We start from the raw sequence: 15,138 nt of genomic DNA on the forward strand, positions 1-15,138 counted from the left end.
TGATGGGAAAATTTCTCCAGCCCTCCTCCCAGTGACTTCTCATTTCTTTACTTTTCCTGAATAGAATCCTGAATGAATTGGGATGCAGGCTACTCAGGATCTTCCATGAAATCTCCCTAACACATGGCTTCCCTTTGCTATGCTGGCCAGTAGAAAAGTCAGCCTCCAAGGAAATAGTTTAGAGCTTGGCAGAGGATTCAGACACCATCAAATTTATTTTACCAATGAAGGCACAGCACAGGGAAGAGAGAGTAGGCCAGGATCAGTCAGGCTATGACTCAGGTCTCGTGAGCACAGTCAGCAGTAAGAGGAAAACTTTATTTGGAAGGTAGGGGATGGCTGGGAATGACACAGGGATGGTGGGTGTCTCTGTGCCTTTAGGAGATACATTCTGGCTTGGCAAGATCAAAGAGGTGGTGTTGTAATTTCAATAGAGTCAAGGCAGCCACGTGCCTTGGGATTCACAGAAACCAGGCTGCCCTCTGAGGGCCTAAACTCCTTCCATAGCTTCCTGCCCTGTGGCTATGGGACTCCGCTTGAACCCTGAACTGGGAAGCCCACTGTCTGATCACTGCAGCTCACAGTAGCCCCATTACAAAGCACAGTCTCCTGTAACCTGTCTCCTACGGCCTCTTCCCACACACAAGCTCTATTTTTCAGCAGTAGAGAGAACAAGTTGATTGTCCCCTGAACCAGCTCAATGACTGTCCCCAGTTATCTGAGAATAGAGATCATGTTCTTTTAAGGTCTCCTTGAAATAAATACCCTCCCAGGACATTTCTGGGTCCCCTCTCCAAACTAGTCCCTCATGAAGGGCAGCACTGAGTGAAGAAGAAGCCTAAACCTGACTCGTTTCTCTGCAATGCAAAGGCCTGGGGCTCCCTCCTGATAAGGGAGAAACATACTCCAGGCTGGTCTTGACATCTAGGAGCTCCTGGTACCCTCAGAACCTCTTCATCAGCTTGGTGAGGCCAATGGATTTGCTGGCTTGTAGTGTTGCTCTGCAGAGAGCTGTTGGACTGGTGATAGGCAGCCCAGGAATACAGGGAGGCCAGCTGCAAGCATGGCACCTTCCGTAACTCAGAGCCAGGTTCTACTGCTTCCTCAAAGGGCAGCACCTGGCCCTGCAGCCCTCACTTACCAAGAGGATCCAGACCAGGAGTCCCTTAAGTCAGCCTCCCCTAACAGTTTCCCTACAAATCCAGTCTGCAGAACTGTGTCCTCTCAAGGTCCCCCTCGGTGTGCCCTAAGATTCCAGAGGCTCAGTCTTTCTGGTCGAGGCTCAGACCCAGCTCCTGAAGACCCAGAAAACATAGAGTCCCCATCTAGAACTGGCTGTTGCTCACCATGGTGCTAGACGTTGCTACACCACAGCCACACGGTTGTGCCTCTTCTGACTGGCCTCTTGCTGAACCCTTAGGCCCCAAACTGCTGCAGGGCTACAACTCGGACTGGGACCTTGAGATTCTTGGGCCTTTGCGGATCTCTTTCCGCTTCTCCTCCTTCTTCCGGCGTTTTTCTTCTTCCCTCAGGGCCTTCTGGAAAGGGTCAGTGCTAGGAATGAACTGAGATGAGCAGAGTCATTTAATTTAGTCTAGGAGTACCAAAGAGTTTCCGCCCAGCGAAATCATAGAATGTAAAACAAGAAGGTCCCAGAGAAGGCCCTGCCTCCAGGAAGTCCCAGACAAGGAAGCCAATGAGAGGGCTCTGGGAAAAGCTGACTGTATCTTGAGATAATCAGGAGCTTGACAGGCAGACAGGGAAGACAAGAGATTCCAGGCCTGGGGGACAAATGCCAGCTAAGGTGTGAACTGGAAAACAAATAGTCTCTTCAAGAAAGAGGGAGCTGTGTGGGTCTGGAAATACCTGCCTGACACCCTTCAGGAGCAAAGCAAGCTAGGAATCCTAGACTACAGGTGCTGCCACTAGGGAACAAGGAACAGTCCCCCAGGAGAGGAGCACACAGGAGCAAAGTGGGCCAGAAGAGAAAGAGATGGGACTTCCAGGCAGGCAGGGATGGGAAAGGACAAGGATTTGGGGGCAACTTCAGCTTCAATCCCAGGGCATGCCTCTCCTCCCTCCCATCCTTTTCCACAAGTCTCATTCAACCCAAAGCTTCTGTTGGTCTCTGTGGCTAAAAAAACTATCAAACTTGGATTTCTATGTCTATTTGTCTCTGTAACCGATGGCTGGTTTCCATGACGACACTCCGGCAGGCCTTTTCACATGCTGTGGCCTAGGCCCAGAATGCCCTTTCCAGCCCTGTCTGCTTTGTCTCATTTGCTCCAACTCTGCTCCCACTACCCTGGGGACCTCTTCCATGGCTGCCTCCTCACGGGCACCCTCCTCCTCGCTGGCACCCTCTCTTCAGCTTTGTGCTAATTTATTCTTGTGCTCCTCCTTTGTGGTCACCTACGGCAGCATGTTCCATAAAGATGCAATGCTGGTATTGGGTGCTGTACTACACTATGTCCCAAACACAAAGCCTCACAATAGCATTCAGTGTGCACTACGAACAAAATGAACATGAGACTATAAAATACAAAAGTATCCAAAACTCAGACTGTGAATGGACAAGTGTGATCAAGGTAGGCATTAAAAACAAACTAAGAGTGCCACCTTGTGGCTTAACCTACCTGCCACATATGCAGCCATGCCTCTGGGAAAAGGGGGACATCCCAATAGTGGTTCAAAGACAGGCCACACAGCTAGTGGAATGCCCAACTAACTAGAACTAATTCAACCAGGCATTGCATGCACCTCCAGATAGCTGCCACTCTTCTCTCATAAGAGAATATTCTCGCTGAATACAAAATAGTAGACAGGCTGGGGATCATTTGGATAGCATGCGTAAAGCCCTAGGTTCAAGCCCCAGTGGGGGGGGAGGGTGGGAAAACTATCAGGATCATCCCTGACCAACAAGAAGAAATTATGTTGCTCCTATAGTAGTGTCTAAGACACTATATTATGATAATGATATTATATGACATTATATTATATATTATAATGTTACACTAAATTTATTTATTTTGGTTTTTCAAAACAGGGTTTTTCTGTAGCTTTGGAGCCTGTCCTAGAACTCGCTCTGTAGATCAGGTTGGCCTTGAACTCACAGAGATCCACCTGTCTGTCTCTCAAGTGCTGGGATTAAAGGTGTGTACCACCACTGCCTGGCTTCCCTAAATTTATCTTGAAAGTACTCTGACACCGTCCTGTGTGACAGAAGCACACAAGATTTACACTGCGAGTACTTGCAGAAATTTAGCATCTCCCTAGGTGCCCCCTTGTGGTGGAAAGAATCTCTCCAAGACCCTGAGCACCTGAGTGCGCTGACTGAGTACACCTAGAATCAAGGTCTGGTCAGGGCTACTTATCAGGGTTATGATGATAGAAAGCAGCCTTGAGGGGTATACCACTGGAAAGGGGTAGTAGCTACTTTGATGGGAAAACCATATTCCCTACCCTTTCTGTATAAAACAGGAACCTCAGAGGTTCTGCTAGATATAAACAGCCAGGCATGGTCCACTGTGGTTCAGCTGGGTTAAAAAACTAAGGTGCTGAACAGAAATTAGTAAACGTTGCAGGTGTGGCCATGTGTGGTGGCATATGGCTGTAGTCCCTGCACTTGGAATCCCAGCAAGCAAATCTGGAGTTGAGGCTAGCCTGCACTTCATGAGACCCTGTCTCAACAAATAAGGAAACAACAGAGAAACATAGGAAAGGAGTTGCAGGTCTGGCTGCTATCTTTTAAAAGTCACGTGTCTAAAGTTGGCCCTTGACTAGCAGCTGGGAACCATAGTCTAAATAAGTAAAAGTGGTTCACTGTTCTCAAACTGTCTGTGAAATCGAAATGGTTTATGATAACTTTCCTCACAGCAGCTTGGAGTTTGGGTACTAGTTAGATACAGTGCACTCATAAAACCAACTCCCAGTAAAAACCAGGTCTCTAGTGAGTTGACAAAGGAAGCTCTTACATACAACTTGTTGCTGGGGGAATTAAATACATCTGTGACCACTGGAAGCAAATGCTAACAGCTCGTTTCCCATGTGTCAAGGCTGGTGTCAAATTCCAGAGCTCAAGTGATCATCCCTGTCAGCCTCCCAAATAGCTGGGATCACATGTGTGCCGCCACAACTGGTCAACAGGTCTCTATAATTAGGATCACATGTGTGCCACCACAATTGGCCAACAGATCTCTATAATGTTGTAGAAACTCCCTTGTCCCACTCACATCTGAATCTTCTGAAGGCTCAAGGTGAAAGAGGGGGTGAATAGAGAAAAGAAAAATTATGGGCATTCAGATGGGACACATGAATAATTCAGCAATGACTCGAGCACCTAGGAAGGGCTTGAGACTGTAGAAGGCACAGAGAACACAGTGGCAGGTGCCACTAACCATCACAGGGTGTGTAGTTCCCACCCCCATGATGGGAACACTCAAACTGGCACAGTCTGTGTCTCACACCATCAGAGATCTCCTCAGAGTACCTATGTACCCATGAAGGATGACACAAACCTGCTTTTCTCTCACAGATAAACTATCCTTTATTCCTTTTTTTGTTTGTTTGTTTGTTAACAGAGCTTTTCTGTGTAACTGTAGCTCACTACGGTCCTGGAACTCACTCTATAGACCAGTGATGGAGGAGAGTCATGTGTCTATATGTTACTTTCATTGGTTAATAAAGAAACTGCCTTGGCCCTTTGATAGGACAGAAAATTAGGTAGACAGAGTAAACAGAACATAATGCTGGGAGAAAGAAGCAGATTCAGGCAGATGCTATAGCTCTCCTCTCCAAGATGGACACAGGTTAAGATCCTTCCCGGTAAGCCACCACCTCGTGGTGCTACACAGATTATTAGAAATGGGTTAATCAAGATGTGAGAATTAGCCAGTAAGAGGTTAGAGCTAATGGGCCAAGCAGTGTTTAAAAGAATACAGTTTCCGTGTAATTATTTTGGGTAAAGCTAGCTGGTGGCCAGGAGCCAAGTGGCAGGAAGCAGCCCACCGCTCCTTCAACAGAGGACCAGACTGGCTTTGGACACAGAGATTTGCCTGCCTCTGTCTCCCAAGTACTGAGATTAAAGGCGTGTGCCAACATGACCTGGTCTATCTTTATTTCTAATGCCTAGGTATCTTTGGGTTATACAACACAGGCAACTGAGGTTAAAATTCTGCAGTTAAATACCCTCAATGTACTGAAGACTTAAAAGTGTAAAGCAGAAGAGAAAGGGCCACAGGAATCTCTCCACGGAGGATGACTGTTGCTTTGGGCCTATCTATTGCTTCCTATAATTATTAACAAATACATTCAATGAGACTGGCAGGTAAAAATCTAAATTTTAAGCCGGGCGATGGTGGCGCACGCCTTTAATCCCAGCACTCGGGAGGCAGAGGCAGGCGGATCTCTGTGAGTTAGAGACCAGCCTGGTCTACAGAGCTAGTTCCAGGACAGGCTCCAAAGCCACAGAGAAACCCTGTCTCGAAAAACAAAAAAACAAAAACAAAAAAATCTAAATTTTAGGTGGATATAACAGATAATATATATTGATTTTAGATGATATTCTGATGATTCAAAATAAGACTCACTAGTCCCCCCAATATTTAAGTCTGGGTTGAGTCAAGGACCCAGAGAACATAATTGTAGTCAGTTCTGCAGGTTGGCTTTGCCCTAGTACTCAGACTAGCTAGCTATGGTGGCTTGTGCCTGTAATCTCAGCTAAGGCAGAAATGTGGAAAGTTCAAGGTCAACTGAGGTTACAGAGCAAGACTGTCTCAAAACCCAAACCAAACAATCAAACAGCAGTATCTGCAGCCTCAATAAATGACATGAAACAAACTGAACAGATTTGGTCCTCGCCTCTCGGTCAGATTAACCAGGCAGTAGGCTATGGAGTACACCATTTGCGAGGGTGCTGGGCACCTTCCTGTGTTCTTGCTGAGGACACTAATAATGCAAAATCTGGGAAGTTCTTTTGTTTGATTAATTTTGTTTTGTTTTAAGGCAGTTTTAGGTCAGGCTGGCCTCAGATTCAGTAGACAGCCAAGGTGGCCTCTTGCTCCAGCCTCCTGAGCGCTGGGGTTATAGGTGAGGATCGCACCTCCCTGCTAGCAACTTTACCCAGAGCGTTTCTCAGGATTATTTTTGCAGAGAGACTAATCTTGGAAGGATGAGTATCTTTCCCTGGATAATGCACAGATCTAGTCAATTCACTGTGAAGAAAGATGGCAAACTTTCCAAGCATTGAGGTCTGCAGGCATAATGCAAACCCACTACACACACAGCATCTGCCCGGCCTTCCATGTAAAGATCTGGAAGAACAGGGTACCCAAGACGATAGCCCAACAGTCAAGCTACTGCTTTTGCTGCACTGAAGAGCATCTGTGACCTGCCAGCATCTATAAACAGTAGCAGGCTACTTTGTCAGTCTGCAAGCAGGTACAGCCTTGGACCTGTCAGACTCCACACCCTCTGCACAGGCGTCAGTCCTCGTTTCCTAGGCATAGGAGGGACCCTTCCTTCCCGTCCTTCTTGGCCCTGCCCTGCTCCCTCTGGTCCCTTCTTCCCTGTATGTGTCACCATCTGTCTTCTCAAACTGCAGCTGTTAGCCCCCAAAGCCAACTTTAGAACTCTAGATGAAAGGCATGTGTAGGAGTGAGAACAGAAGCCCCAGTGTACCAGAACCACAGGCTCAAAGCTGGGAACATCATCTGACCTCACCTGGTCATTCTGACATTCACAACTTGGGGTACGTACTGTGCAATGAGATAAAGATGCTCATAGCCGCAGGAATCCCACCGTCCCCCAATCTCTACTCCATCCTCAGCTATGGTACATATTCAGAGAGGAATGATGACTTGCCAAAACCTTCAGTGACTTGAGTAATGATTTCTGGACCTGTATTCACTGGGGTATCCACTTACAAGTTTAAAGCTCTCACAGTCTACCCTAGGCCTTAGCCCTGCAGACCCAGTCTCCCACGCCCATCAGACACAAAGCAGTCACAGGACCCAGCAGCTCACCTCTGTCCGGTCCATTCTAAACGGGTTCTGGAAGTCAGAGTCTTTTTCAGTGATCCCCAGCTCCTGGGCCATCTGTGGATGAAAAAACTAGTAACCCTCTTCTGCCTTCTGTTCCCTGGTTACCAGCCATTCCCACTATGCATGGACTTAAGCCTCAAACTCAGGCCCTGATGTGGGCCAGAAACAATCCCTAGGGACCCTCCAAGTCAGCACAGAACCCCTTGAATTAAGCCTCTATGACCCAAAGTGCTCTGAGACACACAAACAAATGTAACTAAACATTCACAACCTAAGATAACTGACAGGGCCAACCACAGACAGATGCGAGGCTCCCAGCCCACCACTTGACAGGGTTCCCAGCCTTCTTACTAGTCCTTACCAGGTTGAGGATGGGTGAGTGGGGCCCCTGGTCAAAGACACCTGTCTGGTTGCAGAAGCTGATGCCCCACCGGATGAGGAGGTTCCAGTTGGAATTACGGTCAAAGTAGTAGTGCACGATCTTTGGGAAGCGCAGCACCACATCACCAAAGAAGGCTGTGTTCTCCACCACGTGCGAGAAAGCTGGCAGGAGGCTCTAAGTGAGTCATCAGGGTAGTTGTTCTCCTCTTGTCCACCCAGATGGCCCCAGACCTCCTCCAGGAATGGAGGCACTTACCAAATCCCCCAACCAGAGAAGGGTCGGCACCCATTGATCACAGGCTGTTCACTGCATGTGCAATATGCAGTAAGACCCTCTCAAGTCCCCATTGATGGAATTTGGAGGGAGAGACAATGGCTGTTCCTGTTTTACAGACTGTGTTGGTTAGGTGCTTGTTTTATTTGTTGTTGGATTCTTTTTTTTTTTTTTTCAACTTGACATAAGCTAGAGTCATCTGGGAAGAGGGAACCTCAATCACATACCTCTAATGCCATGGTCCTAGATCACTGTATCTAAATCAGGAAATTAGCAATACTTACCCACAACTATTTGTCATTTGAATTTGGTCAGTTTTCCCACAAATGAGACCAACAGATCAGTTTACACTGGGATGTAATTAGAATGTTCACAACAAAGAGTAGCCATCTCTTCACTCCTCGAGCAGAGAGGAACTGGAGAGCCCGGCCTAGCACTGGCTGGGCATCACAGGGAGGCAAGAAGAAGCCAAAGATCTGCCGGGCTGGCATGTGGGACATGGACCCATAGACTTCAGAATAATCTTGATGCTCAGAGAGAAGAGCAAAGGCAAATGACTTGTTCTCTGCCAATTGGAGAAGAGAAGCAACTCCCAGGCATGAGGGGTGGCCGCTGTAACAGTCATCGTTCCTACGCATGAACTGTTCCCTCCTCTCAGTGACTCTCAGGACTGGTGAGGCCAGGCCTTTAACCCCAGCACTTGGGAGGCAGAGGCAGGTGGATCACAATGCATTTGAAGCCAACTTGGTCTACACATCAAGTTCTAGGACAGTCACGGTTACATAGTAAGAAGAAACAAAAATGTCATCTGTTGGTAGGCATGAGTGAGGAGGGACCGCCACTGAAGAGACGTTCTTGCGAGAGGGGACAAAGGAATGTGAGACATTCTTTCATCTTACTCACTTTTCTCCCCTTGTCTAAAAAGGGATTTAAGGAGCTTGTGTATTTTACTATAGAAGCTAAGAGTGCTGGCAATCACACTCTGACTCAGCTATCTCACAAACCTCGGCCATTTCACCTTCCAACAGAAACCTGCCCTCCCAAAAAGTAGCTGGCAGACTCTATCCAGTCCCTGGGTGAGGAGGGCAGAGATTCTTTTCTGGTTTCCCTGTCCTAAGCACAGGACAACATAAGGGAATACGTGCAAGGGCAGAGAAACTGGCTCTGGACCCCAGGAATGCTTAGAGCACCACAGACGAGGCCCTTATCCACCCCAGGCCAACTACTCAGGCACACATTGAGGATATCCCCAGGGGACAAATGACGAGAACAGAGAAGGACCAGCTAGAGAATACCAGGGTGGCAGGCAGCAAAGCCAAGTGCTGGGGAGACCATACCGTCCTTCAGCTTCTCGTCCTGGGGGAAGGGCCCGTCGGGGAGCACATTGGCTGTGGTGAGTACTGTCCGGGAGTCCTCCAGCACCTGCAGGAACCCCATGTATGCTAAGTGGCTCTGGGGAGACCTTCACAACCTAGCTCCAGCCCCAGTTACCTGAACGTCGCTCCCACTCTTCCGCATATACAGTCACTTCCTCATTGAACACTACCCCCGCAGAGAACTCTGTCAGCACAAATCAAAGCCTTGCCCTGCTGGGAGCTGCCCTGTTCCCTGACACACCTTAAAGAGTCCCTTAAGCATGACATCAAGAATCTTGTACTGCTGGTGAATGTCGTTCAGCTGGGCCAGGTTCTTCAGTGCCAATAACTGCTCCCGCCGTTTCACCTCAAACATCTTCTTGTCTGAGCACCATTAAGTTAAGGGACTAGCAGATAACACCTACCCGGACAACCTGATGGCCCTGACTCAGGGGCCCCTTTCTGACCCATGCTATTAAAAGCCTTGGATGGCCATGGCTGGGATGCCCCTGGGAAGAGGTGGGCTGCCTGTGAAGTATATAGGTCCTGTAATGTACCATTTCTCCAGATCTCAGAGACTCCATACCCAGAAAAGAACCGAAAGCCAACACTCCAAGACCTGGCACTACCCTCCCATCTCTGTGTCTTCCTGTCGTCTCTCACAATCATTCATTATTCCAGGACCTCCAGCAATCCGCTTAACCTATAACTTCATCCCGAGATGCCCCCACTATTTTCCTGGTGCTTCTATCAAGACCTTGCTCAGAAAGAAGGTTCACAGTACAGTGCTTCTCCCAAGACCTCCAGTATCCACCAGAGCCTCGATTCAGAGAATCAAGGCTATCCACTTGGATGTTCTGGTGGTTTAAATGAGAATGGCCCCCATAGGTTCGTATTTAAATGTTTGGTTCCCAGTTTGTTAGACCCTTTAGGAAGGATTAGGAGGTGGAAGTGTGACCTTGTTGGAGGTGTATCACTGGAGATGAAGCTCACACCAAGCACAGTCTCTCTTTCTCTCTGCCTCCTGCCTATAGACAAGGATATAAGGTCTTAGCTACTGTTCCAGTACCATGGCTGCCTGTCTTCCCACCATGATGATCAAGGACTAACCCTCTGAAACTGTAAGCAAGCTCTCAATCAAATGCAGCCTTGGTCATGGTTTCTCTTCACAGCAACAGTAACTAACGCACATGTTTCTCCTTCTAGTTCTGTGAATGCCTCAAAAAACCAGGGATGGTCTTGTCCTTGTGTTGCCAAGACATGGCTCAGAGAACCAGTGTTAAGATAAGCTAGCAATTCTGAGTTCTGGAGGACCTGCCTGGGGTCTCACCAGCCAGGCGCTACACATGAACACCCCTCATTTGCAGAGCTGAGAGATGGGCCTAAACTTCAGTTAACATATGGGGAACCAGCTCAGGAGAAAACTGACTTGCTCATAGTCTGGTTAGAGCTTGCTTCCTCCTCCCTCCCATTCTTCCCCAACTCTGCTCATTCCTGGGATTCCCCTAAGAAGTTACGGGCACTGAGAGATCTCATTTACCCCACCCAATCCCCAAAGAGATACAGATCTTAAGGCTGGGGTCCACGGTGGTCTTTAGGGTGCCTGTGACTTCTGTGCCGGACAACAGTAGGACAAAGACAGACACGAGGAACTGAAGAAGGTCCATGTCTGAGACTCTGGAGCTGCAGGGGTAAACCAGAGAAGACGAGTGAGTTCAGTGAAAAGCAACTCCCTCAGACATGGCCAACCTCCAAATGCCAAGAATTCAGCTTTGGGAAGCCCTGAAGATCTAGCCAGGACTGGTGACTAGCACACACACAGTACAGGTCTATAGGACTGCAGGAGAAAGACAGGAAGAGGGACTTGGCAATGCTTACAATACTGGATGGGGCGACTGAGGCCAGAGCTCTAGGATGGAGTGTGAGAACATCTGCCTTTATAACTGGGCAATTGTCCCAGCTCTCTACTTGTAAAGCAGGACTTAGGAGGTCTCTTTCCTGATGCAGAGGCAGGTCTGGATGATGTACTATGTATGGAGGAAGGGGCTGGTCAATAGCTCTCCTCTAGTTCCCTGCCCTAGCCTCCTAAGAGGGTACCAACCAGGAACTCTCAGGCAGTGAAAAAACATGTAAAACTTGTGTGGGTTCCCTCCTTCTCCAACTTCTTCCAACATCAGAACAAACATACAAGCAAATATACTTAAAAAAAAAAAAAAGACAGGGCTAGGGAGATGATTCGATTGGTAAAGTTGGAACCATGAAGTTTTGAGTTCAATCCCTAGCATCTACGTACACACTGGGCACAGTGCATGTTTGTGGTCTAGAGCTGGAGACAGAACGACCCCTGGGACTCAACTAGTCTGGCTGAATCTAGGAGCCCAGGTTCAGTGACAGACACTGTCTCAACAAATAGGGTAGAGGACAATTAAGGAAGATATTTGATATTGGCCTCTGGTCTCTACATGCACACGCACAGAAGTGTCCACACATGAACACATACACAATTTAAAAAGAAAATCATGAGAAGAAGCTGATCAGGTACAACATTGGTAAGTGGGGGCCAGGAGTAGTGGCTCATGACTTTAAGCCTATCACTTGGGAGGCTGAGGCAGGAGAACTTCCTTAAGTTTGAGGCTATTCTAGGGTACATGGTGAGATCGTGTCTAAAACTCCAAAATGGATAGAATAATGGGTGGAAGATGAAAGTCAAGGGAGGCGTCATACTCAGATACCCGGTTTTACTAATGTTTCCATTTGGGGAACAAAAATAAACAAACGAATGAATGAACGACTGAAAGGTCTGTCCAGAACCTCACAGTTGTTCCTACACTGAGCCAAAAGTCCAACTCTCAGTTCAGTGTCTCTTGTCTCTAAATAAGGAAAGGGCACCTGATATCAAAGCTGGCCACACCCGACCTCAACCCAGAGTTTGAATTGCTCAGTCAGAGGCCGTTAGAACCTCTGCCCCGACTTCCTAGATGGGGCAGCTGAAGTCTAGAGAAGGACTCTAAGATCATTCATGACCCTCCACCTCCTGCTTCACGTTCCAGGACCCTAGGGAACCTGAATCAGGCCACAGCAAAACTTAGGTAAACAGAAATTTACCAGACAAACTAAGATAACTCGAGCAGGACAAACGTGAGGAAGGGAAAGAAAGGAGCGGACTGTGGGGACAAGTCTGGGTTTCTTTACTGTAACTCTACTATTCGGCCTCGAAACCTCGCTTCTGTCCCACGCGTCCCTGGACTCTGCAAGCCTCTCTGAACTTGTTTAGAAGAGCCAGTGGTAGCGGCCGGCCGTTGGTACGTTAGGGCTAGCGAGCCCATGTAAGAGGCTCGAAACCCGGACGCAGGGCGGTGGGTTCCGCACTCCCCTCCCAAGAAGCCGACACCACAGCCCGGCACCCCCGCCACCACCTACCCGGGCCGGCGGTGCAAGGAGATGACGGCAGCCCCTCGGCGTGCAGCTCAACTCCCAGACGCAGGCAACTCGGGCGAAAGCGCGGAACTCTAAGAGCACCTGGCCCGCCGGCACCAAGACCGACCACCGTCCCACCCACTGCGCTGCTACGGACCAATGAGATCGGGCCGCGACCGCCGCGCGCCGCTGACCTCACTTCCGGCCCCGCCCCCGGCGGGCTCCGGTGCTTGTCACGACAGCTGTCAGCCCCGGCGTGGTCCGGTCGAAGGCGTCCCTCGGCGCGGCAGATCTCATTTCTGGTCGAGTTAGAGGAAGCTAAGCTAAGCTGCGGTGGGGGCTTTACCTTGCTTAAAGCGCGTCAGCAAGCCCAGGCCCGAAACCCTGGCTGCCCAGGCGCTGCAAGTGTGATGCTTGATGTCTCATCTGAGTCTTCTTTAAACCGCAGTTCACAAGATCCAGAGAACTTTTGGAAGAACTAGCAGAACTCTTAGTGCGGAACGCGGGCACCCACTACTTGCCGCTCCAGTCCACCAATTTCTAAATCAGAGCGCTCTGTCTGGTCATACATTTTCAGTTTTGCTGGGGGGGGGGGGGGGGTAGGGGTCGGGGAGGGTGTCAGGACAGCTAGATCCGGGAAGACAGGTGGAGCGGTCAGTTAGAGCGCAGAGGCCCAGGCTGGGCTGATAAACAGGTGTGGGCAGAGTTGTCTGCCAGCAGCCAGCGACGGGTAGCTGTTAAAAGATCACTACCCATGTGGGCTTGAGCCAGGGGAACTGAGGCAGATTTGCTCAGCAAGGCAGGCTGAGGGTTTGATTGCCTTTGCCTGAGATTTATACCTCTCCCTATGACCACTCGAGGGAAAGACACCCTCAGAGTTCCAATCACAAGCCCTTGCTCTGCCCTCCCAGCTCAGGGTCCTCTCGTTCTCTATGCACATCTACTATGAGGCACTTTGCACAGGCTCCTTAAATGCCGTCTCCACTCCGCCCCTCTCCACCTTTGTTAAAACCCAGTGTCCGACTGACAGCTGAGGAACAACTTTCAGAAAGGTGAGTTCAGAAAGAAAGCCCACACAGGAATGTGAACTCATTGCTTTATTTCAGGATTCCATTTTCACAGTGGAGTAAATGGCTCCTGGCGAAGGACTGAGATTGACATTTTTCCATCAACAACTGTCCTGAATTCTTCTACAGGTCTCCCTTCTTTCCGTGTCTGGGCCTTCGTGTCCTTAGAGCTCAGTCTCTGATGTGGGACAGGGAAACTGACACACCTCCAAGGCAGCTGGCAGGAAGCATGAGAGGAGAATAGGAGAGAAATGGAGCTAAAGGCGTAGGGAAGGGAATCTCACACCTCCAGAACCCCAAAGGGCAGGAACGGTCGGACAAGAGCATGGATGTGGGGCTGGAAAGACAGCTCAGTGGTTAGGAGCACTGGATGTTCTTCCAGAGGACCCACATGATGGTTCTCAACTATCTGTAACTCCAGTTCCAGGGAATACACCCTCACAATACATACATGCAGGTAAAACCCCAATGTACATAAAGTAGAAGTAAATTATGTCTTAAAAAGAGCATGGGTGCTTCTAAAATGGAGAAGTAGTCCTCCTACACACACACACACACACACACACACACACACACACACACACACACAGGCACTATAATGTCTCCAGCACATCACAACCTAGAGGACTGTGGCCACCAGGACAGCCAGTCGTCCCCCCTCTTTTTACTTCTCCTCCTCCTCCTCCCTCCCATGTTTTTCAAGACACAGTTTCTCTATAACAGCCCTGGCTACCCAGGAACTCACTTTGTAGACCAGGCTAGTCTCCGCCTGCCTCTTCCTGAGTCCTGGGATTAGAGGTGTGCATTACCAGTGCCTGGTAACTAACTCTCTCTCTCTCTCTCTCTCTCTCTCTCTCTCTCTCTCTCTCCTCCTTACCTCCCTCTCTCCATCTGTCTCTGTCTCTCTATCTCTCTGTCTCTGTCTCTCTCTTTGAGATAAGGTATTGTTAAGCCGGGCAGTGGTGGCGCACGCCTTTAATCCCAGCACTCGGGAGGCAGAGGCAGGTGGATCTCTGTGAGTTAGAGGCCAGCCTGGTCTACAAGAGCTAGTTCCAGGACAGGAACCAAAGCTACAGAGAAACCTTGTCTTGAAAAAAAAATCAATCAGTAAATAAAGTATTGTTATGTAGCCTAGGCTGGCATAAAAATTTAAGATCCTCTTGCCTCAGCTTCCTGTGCACTGAGATTTACAGGTATGTATTACCGTGTCTCAATCCCAGCTTTCTTAGGAACTTACCAGCCCTCCCTACTTGAACTAGGGGAAAGAATACTGCTACAGCCTCCATGGCCTTGGAGATGTTGCCCAGGCCACAGCGCCCACCCAGATGCAAGAAAGGATACAGCATGTCTTGAAGGGCTGGCTGGGTTGGGAAGGTCCTGGAACAAAGTCTCTCCAAGGAGGCCTGCAAGGTCTGGATTTTGTTGTGGTCAGTCAGGAGACCCACACTCTGGACCTGCAGGAGAAGGGACAGGAGAGACAGGCCCTCTCTAACTGTCCCCCACCACTCATATTCTTGACTTCCCAGTGGCTTAAGTGGCCAGAGCTTCCACTCGCCACAGAGAAGATGGTCTTGAGGGTCTAGCCTTATACAGCTGTATACTAT

The 15,138-nt window shown here is 49.1% G+C and overlaps 2 protein-coding genes across 2 annotated transcripts in view; both read right to left on the minus strand.

Moving 5' to 3' along the window:
- Positions 1–224: 224 nt before the first annotated feature.
- Positions 225–12,603, minus strand: Ccdc134 (coiled-coil domain containing 134). Its single transcript, XM_041672182.1, has 7 exons — positions 12,471–12,603; positions 10,615–10,733; positions 9,313–9,434; positions 9,033–9,117; positions 7,402–7,583; positions 7,023–7,094; positions 225–1,565 (listed from the first exon to the last, which is right to left on the minus strand). Exons 2-7 carry the CDS (start codon positions 10,715–10,717, stop codon positions 1,440–1,442), a joined length of 690 nt encoding a protein of 229 aa, XP_041528116.1. The 5' UTR covers positions 10,718–10,733; positions 12,471–12,603; the 3' UTR covers positions 225–1,439.
- A 964-nt stretch (positions 12,604–13,567) lies between these two features.
- Positions 13,568–15,138, minus strand: part of Mei1 (meiotic double-stranded break formation protein 1) — a 61,394-nt gene continuing 59,823 nt past the window's right edge. Inside the window, exons 30-31 of the mRNA XM_041672379.1 lie at positions 14,876–14,988; positions 13,568–13,751 (exon numbers count right to left, since the gene is read on the minus strand). Coding sequence (XP_041528313.1) covers positions 13,706–13,751; positions 14,876–14,988 — 159 coding nt within the window. The 3' untranslated portion in view covers positions 13,568–13,705. The remainder of the gene's footprint in view (positions 13,752–14,875; positions 14,989–15,138) is intronic.

This window comes from Microtus oregoni, unplaced genomic scaffold (assembly GCF_018167655.1).
Source record: "Microtus oregoni isolate MIOR12 unplaced genomic scaffold, Mior012 000022F_ref0000154, whole genome shotgun sequence".
NCBI lineage: Eukaryota > Metazoa > Chordata > Mammalia > Rodentia > Cricetidae > Microtus > Microtus oregoni.